Source organism: Crocodylus porosus, unplaced genomic scaffold (genome assembly GCF_001723895.1).
Source record: "Crocodylus porosus isolate Cpor-Errol unplaced genomic scaffold, CroPor_comp1, whole genome shotgun sequence".
In the NCBI taxonomy this organism is placed as follows: domain Eukaryota; kingdom Metazoa; phylum Chordata; order Crocodylia; family Crocodylidae; genus Crocodylus; species Crocodylus porosus.
In genome coordinates, this window is record NW_017728906.1 from 163,490,256 (window position 1) to 163,507,002 (window position 16,747).

The 16,747-nt window shown below is 45.0% G+C and overlaps 1 protein-coding gene across 3 annotated transcripts in view; it reads right to left on the bottom strand.

Moving 5' to 3' along the window:
- B3GLCT (beta 3-glucosyltransferase) overlaps positions 1–16,747 on the bottom strand; it is a 116,040-nt gene that overhangs the window by 81,455 nt on the left and 17,838 nt on the right. For all 3 annotated transcript variants that reach the window (XM_019530113.1, XM_019530111.1, XM_019530112.1), the window contains exon 4: positions 5,267–5,376. In XM_019530113.1, the coding sequence (XP_019385658.1) occupies positions 5,267–5,376 (110 nt within the window). The remainder of the gene's footprint in view (positions 1–5,266; positions 5,377–16,747) is intronic.

A 16,747-nucleotide genomic window follows, 5' to 3' on the forward strand; every position in this document is an offset into this window, starting at 1 on the left:
GGCCTTGGTGAGGCCGCAGCTGGAGTACTGCATCCAGTTTTGGGTTCCACAATTCAAAAAGGATGTGGAGAAGCTTGAGAGAGTCCAGAGAAGAGCCACGCGCATGATCAGAGGTCAGGAAAACAGCTCTTATGACGACAGGCTGAGAGCCATGGGGTTCTTTAGCCTGGAAAACCACAGGCTCAGGGGAGAGCTGATGGCCACCTATACATTTATCAGGGGTGACGACCAGGATCTGGGGGAGCATTTGTTTACTAGAGCGCCCCAAGGGATGACCAGGTCGAACAGTCATAAACTCCTGCAAGACCATTTCAGGCTGGACATAAGGAAGAATTTCTTTACTGTCCGAGCCCCCGAGGTCTGGAACAGCCTGCCATCAGAGGTGCTGCCCTTTGGGCAGGGGGCTGGACTCAATGATCTCCCGAGGTCCCTTCCAGCCCTGATGTCTATGTCTATGAAAAAAACTACAGACAGGTGCCTCCTTTTTTTGAACTCCTAGACTCAAGCTTTTGGCTAGCAGACTCCACTTAACTAACTACTCCCTGATTTCTAGCAATACATGGGACTGAAGGACTTCAAAAGCTCCTATAGCATTTTTCCATCTGGGAGAAGAGGATAGGAACAGTGCAGTAAGGGATAGAACCCTTAATAAAACAAGGCATGTTCTGAAAACATCATGGTCTTGTCTGGATTTTATTATCCAGTGTTAGAGAAACCCTACAGAATTTACCTGAGAACAAACAATTATGTTGGTAAGTACTGATTTCCCTCCCCCTCCCCTCCCCCAGGGAAGAGTTAAACTGTCTTCTAGTGATGATTAGCTTAAGTCACTGATTCATCTCATCAGCATATGAGGAAAGTGATAATGGATCTCTACCAAGAAGTTTTAGTGTATGGCTCAAACAGTTATAATATTGGAATCCTATGAACGGCCATACCAAAAGAAATTATGCTAGAGCTGAACCTTCACGTTACTAATTATTGGTTAACAGTACCGAACTTCAGGAACTGGCAACAGAGGCTCTGCCTATGCTATGCCATAGCCATGCACAGGGAACTCAGCAAAAGGGCCTGTCCCTGTACCAAAGCACAAGTGGATGGCGCTGGCTTCTGCCGAAGGGGGCTCTCCCTGGGCTGTGCAGCAGCTGGGCAACAGGGAGAAGTGGTAGTAGAGGAGGCTGAGGCCTAGGGCCCGACTGCTTCAGCCCTGAGCTGTGCCATTCTGGCCCTCTGCCAGAAAATACTGCCAACCTCTAGTCTAAATCAATGTCTCTGAAAGGACAAGGAAGGGCCAGACCTTTTTTCTGCACACACTTTCCCCATGCTTCTGAGGGATCAGGTTGGAACACCTCTCCACTCAAGAACCCTCTTCCACTCTGCCTGCATTTCAGCCTGGCTTCTGGCTAGCTGTATGTCCTTGTCTAACCCCAAAGATGCACAAAGCCATTGCCATGGGGGAGTATGTTGCAGGTAGACACTAAAAGAGGGATGGAAAAAGAGGCAGACAGGGAGTTGGGGAACCTCTGGTATGTGCGATGAACTCAGCCTACAGACGCAATGAAGTGTGCAAGCCCCCAGGGGTATGTATTTATGAACTGCATTCCAATACCCTGAATTAGTGAACAGATGAATTGTAAGGCACTTCTTCCTCCACATGTCAAATTATAAAAACTCCAACTTTTTTTCATTCACATTGGCTTGAAGTTCTTTTTTGTTCTGGGGGCTGTTGCAGGGCTCTGGTTTGGTTTTTTGGGGAGGAGGGGTGTTGGGGGGGAAGACTCCATTAGATAGTACAATCATCTCCATCACATCAGTCAAGCTGAATAGGTCTACCTGCAATCTTTCAAGAAAAATAAATGAATTCACAAGGACAGACTGTTCCCTGAATGAGGTCCATACTTTTAGAAAAAGGAAAAGTGCAAGTAATTACAATTGCAGAAGACAAATTGAGTACAAAACAGTGATAGAAAGAACATATTTGAGGAGATACGAATGATGGTACCCACTAATTCTGCGACTGCAAAGCCTGCAGCTCAACTATGACTTTTCCTTGACAGTCTGCCACACTCAAAAAGAGGAGCAGCAGCTGATAATGCTTCTTCCTTCTTCCCTTTATCTTATGAAGAAAATTATCATCTTCATAATGTTCGAAGGAGGAAACAACTTTGACCACCTGAAACCTGAGATACCTTTATTCGAGGTAATCTGCATATTCACAGAGCCTCACAGCAAAGCTCAGAGACACCTCACCAGATAAGAAATTCCTGCCCAGAGGAGCATCCCATCTATTTACTGCTCTGTGAAATATAAAACAACATAACCAAAAGGAAATATGACTACATCCTGCTTACAAACAATCAACTTTGAGGTAAACAGACTATTCCAACTTTTCTCTGAGCCTAATCTGCATATAAAATGAACTTTTCTAAACAGGAGATTTTACCACCTTCATCTCTCCTATGAAATTCTCATTTCTACCCAGGAGAACTTTTACAATCTTTTCTCCACTGCCTGACTGAAGGGTATTTGTGCCCAAAAACTGGCAATTAAAGAATTTTGGTTTTTCTGCAAAAATAGTTGGTCTAATAAAAGATATCATCTCTACTACAAGTCCTGATTCCTTTTTCCTCTAAACTAATATGGCTACAATCTAGATATCCTTTTTCCCTTGGCATTTCTGAGAAAGTGCCAGATTTTAAATCAAAGGCTGGCAAGATTTAGATCCTTCTACCTTTTCAACAGCAGACTGAAAAAATATCGGTGACTATGTGTTTTGTATACCATAATACAAGTATGAGGATTATGATGAGAAAGTGAGCTAGGCAATCAATGCACAGGAAAATAAGCAAAAAGCAGATCTTGGTTTCAGCTTTTAACTGTGAAGTAATCAAAGCTGCCGGGGTATATGGGCTGTGCATGTACTACAAAGATATACTGTGGCTATCTCTGTTAGAAAGCTTTTGAGATATTCAAATATCCAATTATCATCATCTAACTGAGAACAGAAAGGCAAAGGTAAAAAGAGAGAGGCTGGGATATAGTTGGTGAACTGTATTCGCCACCAAAATACTTTTTTTTTTTTTAAATATGTTTAGTGCTTATATATTAGAAATCACTTGCTTCCATGTGCTCAGTGACCTGGGAGGGAGCAGAGGCTGCAAAGGGGAGAGGGGAAAAGGTACTGTGCAGAAAGCTGAAAGGGGAGGAAGTGATGGAAGACGGCAGTGGGCAAGAGAGGCACCTGTCCCATTGCTGCTGCTGCTTTCCCCACTGTTGCATGGGCGGGGGGGGGATGAATTTAAGATCTGATCATTAGATTCTATACCAAACAAACTGATAGGGATTTAACCAAAAAAAAAAAAAATGTTCCTCATCACTAAGCATTAGCCACTGTTTAACATGGAAAAAATACCACTAAATATTTTATAGTTATATAATATGCATTTACATATTAACAATAGCAACAACAATGACCTCTAGTGGTAACCCGACTTAAGAGAGAAATACATTTTTAAAATGTAAAATATTTAAAGTAGATAGATACACACACACGAAATAGGACACAAACAGCAAATTCGAAGTGGAGTTTATTTTACTTTAGAGTGAATATGAGTATGATTCAATACATTTTAAAACAAGACAGACACATTCTAGTTTGATTAGAAAGTTAGAAAATTCCCTCTTGCATTTAATTTTAATATAGACTAACTAGTTAGTAAATATGTAACACGTATTTTGAGAAGTTAACTCCAGTGTGATCAGAAAGTGTGATCTGTACACATGCTTCGGAATGAAAAATGTCAGTTTCAAAATTTTGTGCACAGGGATTAAGTTTTCCCTCACAATACCCGGTACTACCGGTCTTATTCAAAACAGTCTGGGGCCAGACATTTGAAAATGAGGCTTGGAAAAGAAAAAGGCAAGGCACAGCACACGAAGAACAAGTTGACTGGACTCATTTTCTTCTGTATTTTATTGCATTTTCCCCCGACCCTGGATTCTGGGCCAAAATCTTCAGATTGATACAACTTCAAATCGCTGCCTTTACTAACTTTCCCATGTGTGCTGTTGTTTACCACCCAAATTTTTGTGGAGGATCAACAAATCCTTTTAATTAAAATAATCTGAAGTTTATTTGCAAAATCACATTCATTCATTCATTCACTCACAACAGAGGAGTGCTCTCAGCTACCAGTCTACTGCCACTCAAAAATAAAAGTTACCCCATCCTCTAAACCAGTTTTCCTATACTTTCCCCAATGAACACAACCACATTTCCATTTTTTACTTTGCTTGCTTCCAACTGCTGGTATTCGGGAGTGCGAACATTTACCAGCGACCATTTTAATGGACAGGGCTTTGTTCCACGTAGACAAATAAGCAACAACAGTGCAAGACTCCTCAGAACATAATAAGGAATCACAGAGGGGCACAGACTATCAGTATAGATCTAACCATAGGATCAAAACTTCAAAAGTGCATTTAGAACATATTTAATTATCACAGTGGTGATCAGCTCAAGTATACAGAAGGGCAAGAACCACAGAAACTTAGTGAATGTTGCATTTTTTTAAAAATCTTTCAGACCTATGTTTCTGAATATCAAAGTTCAAACCAATAAACCCTACAATGTTATTTCAGAATTTCATTTTATATCTTTTTAAAAAGTCCAGATTATATAAAAACAACTTTAAGCCCTTTGCACAAATGAAAGCATTAAAAATCAATCCTAGTTCTCAGCTAAGACTGTGTAAGTCAATGTTCATTCTAAATCCATCATAATACAGCTGTGCAGTAAAACCTCTAAAAAATGAAGATGCTCAAATGAAAACACTAAAGTATGCTTAAGAAAATGATCCCAAATATTACCTACCTGATACATCCACTTCGTAAGAAAATACAAAGAATTAAAAACTAGTTTAATAACTAGTCAAAATATCATCACTATTGTGTTAAAAAAGTTAAGATAATTTTGGATACTGTGGTACTTAGAAGCTGTTTCCCTTTCATTACTTCAAAATTAAATTCCATACTCACAAACACACATAACTTAGAATAGTGTAGAATTTAGGAAGGATATCCCATTTGGTATGCAGTCAGTGAAATCCTTATTTAATTCCTTCAGAAAGCGAAGATGAAATATATGTACTCTGATACAGTTTAACAAAAGAAATAAAATGAACTAAAACAGGAACAACAGCAAACGTTGTTAGTCAAATGTTTATGAAAAGACGAGAAACATGAAGACTATATTATCGGCACATACCTTTCCAAGATCTGCAGCCTGATTTAAAATATTTTGCTTTAGATCTTCTGCTCTCTTGGAATGAAAATAATTACTTTGACTCTGGATGACAAATACAATTTCTTTTAGTTCTGTGAACCAAAAAAAATAAAGTATTAAAAGAAAAAAAGAGTAACAAAAGTTCTGTACCAACGCCATAGAGAAAGCCAGGAAAGAATATAGCGAGGCATAAAAATGTCTTGGGAGTTAATTTAACAAACAGGTAAAAAGCATGATTATCCATACTTCTTTCTGAAAACAGTCTGTATTTAATTATTAATTTGTACAAGAACAGCACTTCACATTTGTCCTCCTAGCACTGCACCGAGCCACGTGTATTACATGTCCTATACCAGTAGCCACAACGTCACACAATTACAGAATGTTGTTGGTATGCCACAGGGAAAACACTATTTTTATTACTATAGTACCTTGAAGCACTAGACATAGCCAGGAGCCACTTTGTTAGGTATTGTACAAACTCAGAACAGGTCCTTACCTCAGACAGTTCACACTACATATAAAACAAGAAGCTGGAGATAGGTCCAGAAGGACAAGGGAACACCGACAAACAACTGTACTGAACAGTAGGGGTGTGCGAAACAGGCCACATTCAAATTCAGCCCAAATCAGGGTCAGTGATTTGATTAGTTGATCCAGATCACTGTCCCCAATTCAATTCAGCCAAATTTGAATCTGAAGATTCAATGCCGATTTGGAGAATCAACGATTCGGCGATAGGCATAGCTTTAAATGTTTTTTCTACATACTTTAAGGTACTAGCATGGCTCGTGACTGCTGCAATTGTGGGACACATGGAGCGTCTCACAGGAGCATGGGGTAGGGGGCCTGCGTACCCGATGGTAAACCCGGAAGTGGACCAGAAGTACATCCACTTCCAGGTATGCCACCAAGCATGCTGCCCCGCCCCCCCTCGTGTTCCTCCAGCTCAGCGATCAGCCGCAGGGGGACCCCGGGTGTGGTAGCCAGAACCAGAGGGGTTACTATCATGAGCAATAAATATATGCTCTTGGAGACATCCAGGCAATTGTTTAGCAGTTAAGGTTAGCTAATGCAAAGCTGGCAAGTTGTCAACCTACAAGTGGAATTTGTCTGTCACAATTTAACCAAAGTGTTGAATCTGTTTGCACTGATCATGGGCCCCAAAAATTAGCAAGCTACAAGATTAGCTGATTTAACAGGTTTTTCAAAGGTCAGCTTTAACAAGATCTGACCACCTAATATAATTAGCACATTCCTAGGAATCCAAGGAATAAAAAAAAACTAAGGGGTTGAGATTGGGCAGGTAATGCTAATTTCAAACCTCAAAGTAACGTGGTGTAATTTGCTTACTGGGTGAACCCAAGTTTGGGAGGTAAACTTTCATGATAATTTCTAATACCTTTTGATCCCATAGGGTAACAGCTATAGGGCAAGATTCTGAGTGGCTCTAAAGCCAACAGATTAGCATAAGATGAGGCATAAAGGAATGTGCATGTCAAGTGACCAATCAGAAGGATGGGACAGAAGGACCATTGCTGTACCAAGCCTGGACTCTGGACTCCCAGTGTGAGTGAAGACCGGATCCTGACCAAGGGACCTTCCCAGCGACCCCTCAGACAGTGCTGATCGGGGACACCTGACTTTGCTGGAACAACTTGGCATGCACCTTGCATAGAGGAACTCCCGATAAGTTGCCAACCCCATGTGGGAACTCTTTGTCATTCTGTCTATCTGTTGTTATCATTCACTATTAGCTCTTTATTACTGTACTATCTGTTTGTCACATTAACCTTTCTGTTAACTGTTGTATGCTAAGTTATAAGTAAATCTGCCTTTACTTCACTCCCGACTCACCTCCCCAATCCTGAACCCAGCAGCCTAATGGCTGATACACTCACAGCTCCTACCTGGGCTGTGACACCCAGGTGCCCCCCAACCCAGAAGGCACCAGTCGCCAAGCCAGAGGAGTGCGGGGGGGCGGGGGACATACTCCCCGGCAGACCTGGAAGTAGACTGGAAGTGCTTCTAGTCCACTTTGTCTGCTGCTGAGCACACTGGGGAGCACCCCATGCTCTTATGGGACATTCCATCTGTCCCACCATTTCAGCATTCACGAGCCACCTGGTACCTTGAGGTATGTACAAAAACCATTTAAAGCTGTGTCTATGTCTGAATCATTAAATCTTTCTGAATCAATTCAAAAGGGTTCCAATTCAATTCAAAGAGATTAAAGGGTCTCCTGATTCGATTCAGATTCAGAGATTCGGCCACCGAATCAAATCAGGGGCCAAAGCTTCGCACAGCCCTACCAAACAGCATGATAAACAGTATCCATAGCAAATCACCAGCATAACCACTATAAAAGTTATTTATATGCACCATGACACTGAACGGTCTTAACTGTGTGCATATGTGTTTGGTTGGGGGGGGATGTTTGAAGGGAAATGAAGTAGATTTTCAGATATGATAATTCCCAAGAATGAAAGGCAGCAAAAGAAAAGTACAAAGGCCGGTGTTTGAAAAAGCTAATGTGTCATGGAAGCAGACAACACTGGATGATCACAGGGTGGAGTCTGTCTCTGAATAAGGGAAAGGATAGTCTGTAAAGGGCTTTGAAAATGAAGACAAACAGCTCATTATGTTTGAGACAACAGAGCAATCCACAGAGAGGTGTGACATAGGAAATTATCTTCAAGAGAAGCTTTCTGGATGGATACAACACGTGCAGTGTAGCTACACTCAAGGTCAGAGAAAAAGTGTCCCGGATCTTCTCAGCTTACTGCAACAAGACTTTTATCTATGTGGTGGAAAGAAAAGAACCTATCTTGGAGATATTACGCAGAAAGCCTTAAAACATAACCCAGGTATGAAGACCCAGACACAGCTCAAGGCTGAAGAGGACACTCAGAGTACAGGACTGATCAGGATGGCAACGATGTCCCATGATGGAGAAGAGGAGTCTAGGACAAAGTGGAATGTTCACAAAAAGTTGGAGGAGGAAAGAGATGGATCCTCTAACAGATAAAGATGAAGGAATTATTAAAGAAGTAAAAGGAGAACCAGAAGAGGGGTGAGTCTCAGGAGACAAAGGTTTCAAGAAGAGCATAGTCTACTCTACAGTGTTGAAAGTGGCTTACAATTCAAGGAGGATGTGGATGGAGTGCTTGTTCTGAGAGTTGGCTAAAAAATGTAATAGTAACAGCAGTTTCACTAAGACACAAGAGAGAGAAACCCAACTGGAAAGGGTCCATAATAGACTTGGACTAGAGGAACTCAGGGCAGTCATTGTAAACAGATCACTTTGATAAACTTAGACACAAAAGGAGGAAAAGATGGTATCAAGAGACTCGAGTTGTGCAATGTTTATTCAGGTAGTTATAGAGCAATGCTGCTCCTTACTGGAAAGAAGGGAAAAAAAAAGAGTAGGAAAACTGTGCTCCTGCCATGTTGCCAATGGCAAAACCCCCTGCCATGTCTCACAGGAGTTGGTCCTTTTCAGGTAGTATAATATTTAAACAACTATTCCCTGAACTGCCACCCCTGCTGGATGGGAGCATCTATTCCAGTTTTCATATCCTGCAAGACTAGCTTAGAAATGCACATATTCTTCATTTACTCCAGTAAGTGGAGAAATGTATATATGCTTGGATAATATTATCAAGTCAAGCTACCAAACCCTGGTATCACTTTTTTTGTTAATCCTTCAGGATAAAGCTGTTATAACATGGCAGTAACAAGGAAAGTAGTAAAGAAGGGAGTAAATGTTAAAAAACTCAAAAGAGGAGAAGGAAGGAAAATAAGTCATTTCAAGAGGAGAATAAAAGGTAGTAAACCTTAGCATGTAAACAGGAAGCAGGAAAAGAAAAAAAAAAAAAAAAAAAATGGTTCAGGTAAAGCACCACTACCTCAAAATTTCTGCTGCTCTAATCCTAGAAAAGGTAGGCCATAGTCTAAATGTTTAGTCAATTCCTCCCCCTCTTCCCCACAAGTCACTTGTTAAAGCAGGGGCAGATGAAACACTGCCTGGGGGCTAGAAAGTGTTTGGTGGGCCACGTCTGGCCCGCAGCGCCCATCAACAAATTGTGCCCCTCCCACCCCTTCCCCCACCCCTGTGAGGGTGGGAGCAAGATACCCACATGTACACCCCTCCCCCCCCGACATACCCTATTGCCTCGCTCCCACCCTCATGGGCGGAAAGGCCCAGTCCAGCCAGTGTGCAAATTCTGTATGGGGATGCTGCTGCAGCCCCCAGAGACTTGCTCCACCTTCCCCAGTCTCCTGCTGGCTCCAGGCAGCAGGTAGGAAGCAGCAGGGGCAGGGCTGCAGCTAGGCAAGAGTGCAGAACATGGGGCTGCAGATAGGCTGGTGGCAACCCAGAGCCCACGCTCAAGGGGGTGGCAGCAGCATGGAGCTCAGGTCAGCAGTGTGTGGGTGTGAGGGAGGGTGGGAAGTATGGGGATGCCTGCAGACTCCCCCACAGTGCACAGCCCCAGCAGGCAATAGCAGGCAACAGCAGCAGGCGGGGTGCTCAGAGTGCAGGTGCCCCGTGGGGCATAGCTCCAGCCAGCACTGCACATCTCTGTGCGAGGCACAACCTCATCGTTTCATAGTTCCATAGTTGGTAGGGTCAGAAGGGACCCGAGCAGATCATCAAGTCCGACCCCCTGCCATGGGCAGAAAAGAGTACTGGGGTGAAACGACCCCAGCAAGGTGATTATCCAGCCTCCTTTTAAAGACACCCCAGGATAGGAGCCAGCACTTCTCTTGGAAGTTGTTTCCAGATCCTAGCTGCCCTGAGAGTGAAGTAGGGTGTCCTGATATGTAGCTTAAATCTACCCTCTGCCAGCTTGTGACCATTATTTCTTGTCACTCCTGTAGTGCTCGGGGAAACAGGGACTTCCCCAGTGCCTGTTGGTCCCCCCTGACTAGTTTGTAAATGGCCACTAGATCTCCCCCTCAGCCTTCTCTTGTGGAGGCTGAACAGGTTCAGGTCCCATAGCCTCTCCTCGTAGGGCCTGCCCTGCTGCCCCTTGATCATGCAGGTGGCCCTCCTCTGGACCCTCTCCACATTGTCCACATCCCTCCTGAAGTGCGGCGCACAGAACTGGACACAGTACTCCAACTGCAGCCTGACCAGTGTCGCATAGAGGGGGAAGATCACCTCCTTGGACCTGCTTGAGATACATCTGTGGATGAACGACAAGTTATGGTTGGCCTTCCTGGCCACTTCCCCACACTGTCGGCCCATGTTCATTTTGGCATCAATAATGACTCCAAGATCCCTTTCTGCCTCTACACTGAGGAGAAGGGAGTTCCCCAGCCTGTAGGTATGCTGCTGGTTCTTCCCCCCCAGGTGCAGCACCTTGTACTTGTCAGTGTTGAAACCCATCCTGTTCTCATCTGCCCACCCTTGTAACCTATCTAGGTCTGATTGCAGCCTATTCCTCCCTTCTAGTGTGCCCATTTCTCCCCACATCTTAGTGTCATTTGCAAATTTAAACAGGGTGCTTTTTACACCCCCATCCAAGTCACTGATGATGTTGAACAGTGCAGGCCCGAGGACCGAGCCCTGGGGGACCCCACTGCCCAGAGGCCTCCACCAGGCCATCTGTATCGCTGGCGCTCCCTGCCACTCACAGCACAGGAAGGAAGTCCCACATGCCAGAGCCAGCTGCCTTCCCTGCTGGGGCTGCGCAGCACTGAAGAGAAGCCTCAGGCTGGAGCTGGCTGCCTTCCCCACCCCTCAGGGGAAGGCACCTGGGGCTTGCTTCCTTGCACAGCCCCAGCAAGGAAAGCAGCCCGGACTAGCGCCTAAGGTTTCTCTCCTGTGCAGTGCAGCCCTGGTAGGGAAGGCACCTGGCTCCAGCACATGGGGCTTCCCTCTGTGCTGCGCGGGAGCTGCACGACTAGCAGGGAGTGCCATGATACAGATGGCCTGGTGGAAGTTGCACCCTTCACTGTGATGTGCAGCACTAGCCAGAGCCACGCCCCACCAGGCGCCTGTGCCCTGAGCAATAGAGTGGCCATCATAGAGGACAATCTGGTTGTCCTCTACTGATACAAAACCAGATGCCTTTATGTCCTCTGTTTTTCTCTTGAAGAGAAAAACAGAGGACATAAAGGTATTGGGTTTTGTATCAATACAGGACAGAGCAGCAGAAAACCAGAATATCCTCTATACCTACTGAGCACCCCACCTGCTGCTATGCCAAGGGAAGAGAGTGTAAGGGGGTCTCCACACCCACACAACCCCCCACATATACACAACCCATAACATACCATTGCCCCCTACACACAGCCACACCCCCTTAAGCCTCCCCCCCACCCCACATCACTACAAGCCAATATTCCCTCTAAGGCGTAGCGACCCATGAACGCGCTGCTTCAGTCCGTTCCCAAATTAGTCCAGCACCCACCCTCCACCCCTTTGGCACATGCCGCTTTGGTTCGTCCCACAGTATAACAAAAGATGATACTATAGCTTTTTATTTACCAGAACGATTCTCATCTACGTTTTTCTGTTTTCCAAACAGAATATACAGTGTCCAGGTTAACAGTCTTTCCTGAGGCTAAATGAAGTTTAATTCTCATCAGCTTGTCCAGATTTGAAATGCAGAATTGGTCCTGTAGGCATTGGAAATCTTTGGAAAGCTCTTAGTAAGTGCAGCTCTGCCTACAGCTTGGAGCCTTGAGGTTGTGTCTTGAAACATGCTGATTGCAAGCAGTGCTGGATCCATGGGAACACAAAGTATATGGGCTTGGTTTGATCTGTTTAATACTAGGTTTAGTAGGGCCTGGATCTTACACTAACAAGTTAGTGGGCGCTTTGCTATCAACTTCGATCAGCATGTCAGAGCCCTGGGTTACAGCACCCTCTAATTCTACAGCACTTGGGAATTAGGTCTGGACGCAAGTTGCCAGTGCTCCTTAGCATCCAAAATGATGGCAGTTTGCACAAGTGTGTTCTTTCCCACAGGTACAGTGTGAAACTTGCAGTGGATTTCAGGGTTTCCCGAGCCAAGGGTTTTCAGAGCCAAGATTAAACAGAGCAGTAATGAGTATTAATGAATAGTAGAGTTCATTCAAAGGTAATATTCATTTAAGATGAACTCACCGGACTCAATCTGAGTTTTGCCTGGACTTCCTCACTGAGCCAACAACTCAAATTTGTGACCTGACCCAGATTGTCTCCTGCCTTGATTGCTGTAACCTCCTCTGACCAGGCATCCTTGACACTTGCCTCAGTCCACTCAACAGTTGTGAAGTCATCTTCCCTGCTTGTTGCTGTGACTTCACGCAGACTCTAGGAGTCAGTAGCATAACTAGAGGGGGGCAATGGGAAGTAGCCCTGGGTACTGACCTGGGGGAAGGAGAGAGTGGGGCAGAAAAAAGATCAGCTGCTGCTGCCCCCCTATATTGATTGCCCCAGGTACCAAGCTCCTTTGTTATGCCATCGCTAGGAATCCCTCTCCTGGCTCTGCCTTGGTTCAGCCTAAAGGCTGAGGAGGCACATGGCATCGGGACTCAGGGCAAAGCTCGCCCAAAGGGGCTGGGGAGCAGAGCAGTTCCCCGCAGCCAGCGGAGCCCACATGGTGCTCCAGCCCCAACCCCTGTCCCTGCCCCCACCTTGCCTTGAAGAGGAGCCACTGCAGGGATGCCAGCGTGGTGAGGAGTTGAGCTTTGAGAAGTCCACAACAATAGTACTGTGGAAGGGATAATGCTGTTGAAATATGTATCAACCAGTTTTCCTCCATTCCTCCCTCAGAGCCCTATTTTAGCTGCTGGCCCACCACATACACAGAGACAAAAAGATCTATGAAAACTTATGAATACAAGTTACCTGCTACCTAACAGGTTTTACTTTCCATGCTGAGATTTAAACTACACAAAACTCTTGCTGGAATTTAAGACTCACAAGACTAAATCTATGTGAACAACACTCAAAATTATATCCCAAGAGATGAATAATAAAAATTAAATTGCTCCATTAAAATTGCTTATCTATAAATGTGGCAGTACTAGATTAGTAAGTGTCTGTAGTTCAGATACATCTCACTCATGGCACATTTAACAGCACTAGGCTATACTAGAGAAGGGTACTTCCTAGGATGAATTTGATTTATTGATGCCATACTGGATACTCCCCTGGAAACATTTTCCTCTACTGTAAGTATATCCATCACATAAGACATGAAGCAAAATATGTTACTGATAGCTATTTGTTTAAAATTTCAAACACACGAAGAGGAACTATCACAATTTAGAAGGTTCCTTACTCCCTCTGGCTTGATAAGAACTATTTTTCAACCCAGGAAATAATCTACCATGTCAGTTTTCCTCTTTTTTGCTCACTGCCTGTTTCCTCTCCCTGCCCACCCCCTCCAAACACCACCACACCAGAACAGACCAACGATCTATCTACTCTAGTATCTTGTCTTTTTACAGTTGCAAATGCCAACATTACTTCAAAGAACAACACAAACTCACCAAGCAATTTTAAAGACTGGGGGTACCATTTCCTCCTGATTCTTATCACCAGCCAGCTCTCATCAAAATAGAACTCGTATGTGAGCAGGGTTGAGGCTTGACAAATACTTGGAAGTTCCCATTTTCAGTATGAGAAATACTTCCTTTTGAATCAGTGTTGAACAAAGGCTGAAAGGGACAGTAAGGAAATGATGTGGAGGCAGGAATCTTTCAAATAACAAATATGAAATCATTACTAGAACAGGGCATAACAGCTTACTGGCAATTTATTTTAATTGTCTGCCCAAAGAGAGGCTTTAATCAGTCCAAAGCTGCAAACAGTTTAGCTGAAAGCAAAGTTTTGGGGACCAGATTTACAAAACTGGCAGTGCCATTGCTCCTCCTTTAAAAATAACCAGCAGTCCTGACACTTACCCAGGAAATGAGTAATTTAAATCTATGCTTTGATTTAGGCAGAGTGGATTTGAACTTGGGTCTGCTCCACCCCAGGCATTTGTCCTAATCACCAGGCTACAGGGAATTCTGATGCGAGTTTCCCTCAAACTCCCCTGTGAAGCCAAACTCAGAATGTGTGAAAATCACAGAATCATAGAAAAGTAGGTCATCTAGTCCAACCCCCTGCCTAGGGATCATCCCTATCCAAACCATACTTTACAAATCCATTGTCTAACCCAGTTTTGCCCAGCCATTTTGCCCATGATCCACACATGGGCTGGATCTGATTTATGGTCCCAATCTGGCACCCAAGGCACTGCGGCAGGGTCCCATCTGACCATGCGCAGGAGGCAGCCAAGCCCCAATCCAGCTATGAGAAAGGCAAAACCCACAGTCTGTACCAATCTGACCATGGGGTAAAATTCCTTCCTGATGCCAGATGTGCCAATCAGTCTGACCCTGAGTGGAAGGGCAAGACCAAGACCCTCTAGCCAGGAACCTTTATATTATAGTCCCAGCAGGAGCACTGGCACACCCCAGTCAAATTCCCCAGCCTTGGCTGCAGCCATTTGCCAATGCTTCTGGGAAAGGCTCTAAAACAAAAACAACTCTGACATGTAGCACCAGGAGGAGGAAAAAATCCCTCCTGACCACATGTGGCAAACAGCAAATCCTAGAAACACAGAAAATGCCCACAGTAGAACACAGGCATAGCTACTCCTAAATCATCCCTGACCAATGCCTGTCCAGTCTCTTCTTGAGCTCCTCCAATAATGAAGATACCACAGCTTCCCCAGGCAGCCTATTCCACTGCCTCACTGTTCTACCAGTGAAGAAGTTTTTCCTGATATCCAAGCTAAACCTGCTTTCCTTCCTGCAGCTTCCTGTCATTGCTCCACATCCAGAAAAGTAGTGTCCATCTGTCTGTGTGAATTATTCATCACCCCAGCTTGTGATTAGCTTATGTCCTATAGCATGAGAATTGAAAGTCAGTATAACAGCAAATATTATCCTGGTAAACATATACTTTTTGTTAATCTCACCAAGCTATTTGCTTCAATAACAGCTTGTAAAAAAAGTATTTTCTTCCATCAACTTTAACTTTGCTGCTTATGTAGACAAGTGCCCCCCTGTTGTAATATAATGGGATAGAGTAAACAAGAGTGCTCACCTGCCCTTCAGTAAATGGAGTCCTTTTACTTGTCTTTTTGTAGTCTTTGCAATATGTTAGAGATACATTGCTTACCTTTATAGATGCCACACTGCCATGTTTTTATAATATATTTGTTTAGGCAAGGAAATTAATTTTCAAGATACTAAGTAAAAACTTACCAGTTAATAAACTAGAGTCACCAATCTACCAATTATTTTAGTTCTTCAAGATTCTTCAAGTGATGAATAGAGTTAAAGAACCTACACACAGCAGATCATGAGCCAGTCTAAAGAGTGATGTTTGCCAAGGCATGTCAGGATGCTTAACAAGACAAGACCCAGGAAGCCTGATAGGAGTAAGGGTGACCTGAAGAGTTGTGTCACTAAAGCAATCCTGGGGAGGCCAAGGGGAAGAAGAGAGAAGGGCCTTTGTTTGACAGAAATAAAGAGTTGGCAGGACAGAAGTAAATCTGTTATTCACGTGGTAACCTCTCAAGTAGTAGGATGGAAACCTAGCAGTACAGAAGGTGTTATACCTACTAGGGGTGAACTAATAGAGATTTTGGGGGCCGATACAGATAGTCAATATTTAATGAGGCCTATCGGCTCATACCAATCCAATACAGCTGCCAGCAGGTGTTAAGTCCCATGTGGTGGAAGGTGAGGGAGGAGGGAAGGGGTGTGGGAGAGTAGATCAATGCCCCCCAGAGTGAGGGAGGGAGGGAGCAGGGGCTGCCCAGCTGGGGCGGGGAGGGTGTGAGATGGAGGTGTGGCTCGTGGAGTGGGGGCAGCTCCCCCCACTGCTTGCACCCCTGGAGGTCAGGTGGTGGGATGTGTACCCCCTGGATCTGCATGGCACGGGGCAGGCTGTAGCTGTGGGATAGAGCTAGAGCTGAGCAGGACTCTTCTTGCCAGGGGCTGGGCTCAGAGCAGGTTCTGGCAGTGCTGGGAGGAGGCTGCAATCACCCCAAATTTCTCCGCAGGTCCACTCCCAGCCCCGCAGCGGTGCCTGGCACAACCCCGCCTCCACCCAAGCGCCAAGAAAAGCCGTGGCTGTGCCAAGTGGCAGTGTGGGGCTGGGAGCAGAGCTGTGGTGAAATTTGGCTGCAGCCCCCTCCCAGCGCCGCCAGAGCCCACTCCAGGTCCAGCCCCCAGCAAGAAAAACCCCATGCAGCTCCAGCTCCATCCTGCAGCTGCAGCCTGCCCCATGCCGTGCAGATCTGACAGGCATCCCCCACCACTCCCCAACCTCCTGGGGTGCAAGCAGCAGCGGGAGCTGCCCCCGCCCCATGAGCCGTGCCTCCATCCCACAAGCCCCACTCCCTATCTAGGCAGTGCCTGTGCCTGCCCCTGCCCCCTCCCTCACTGCGGGTGGAATTGATCTGC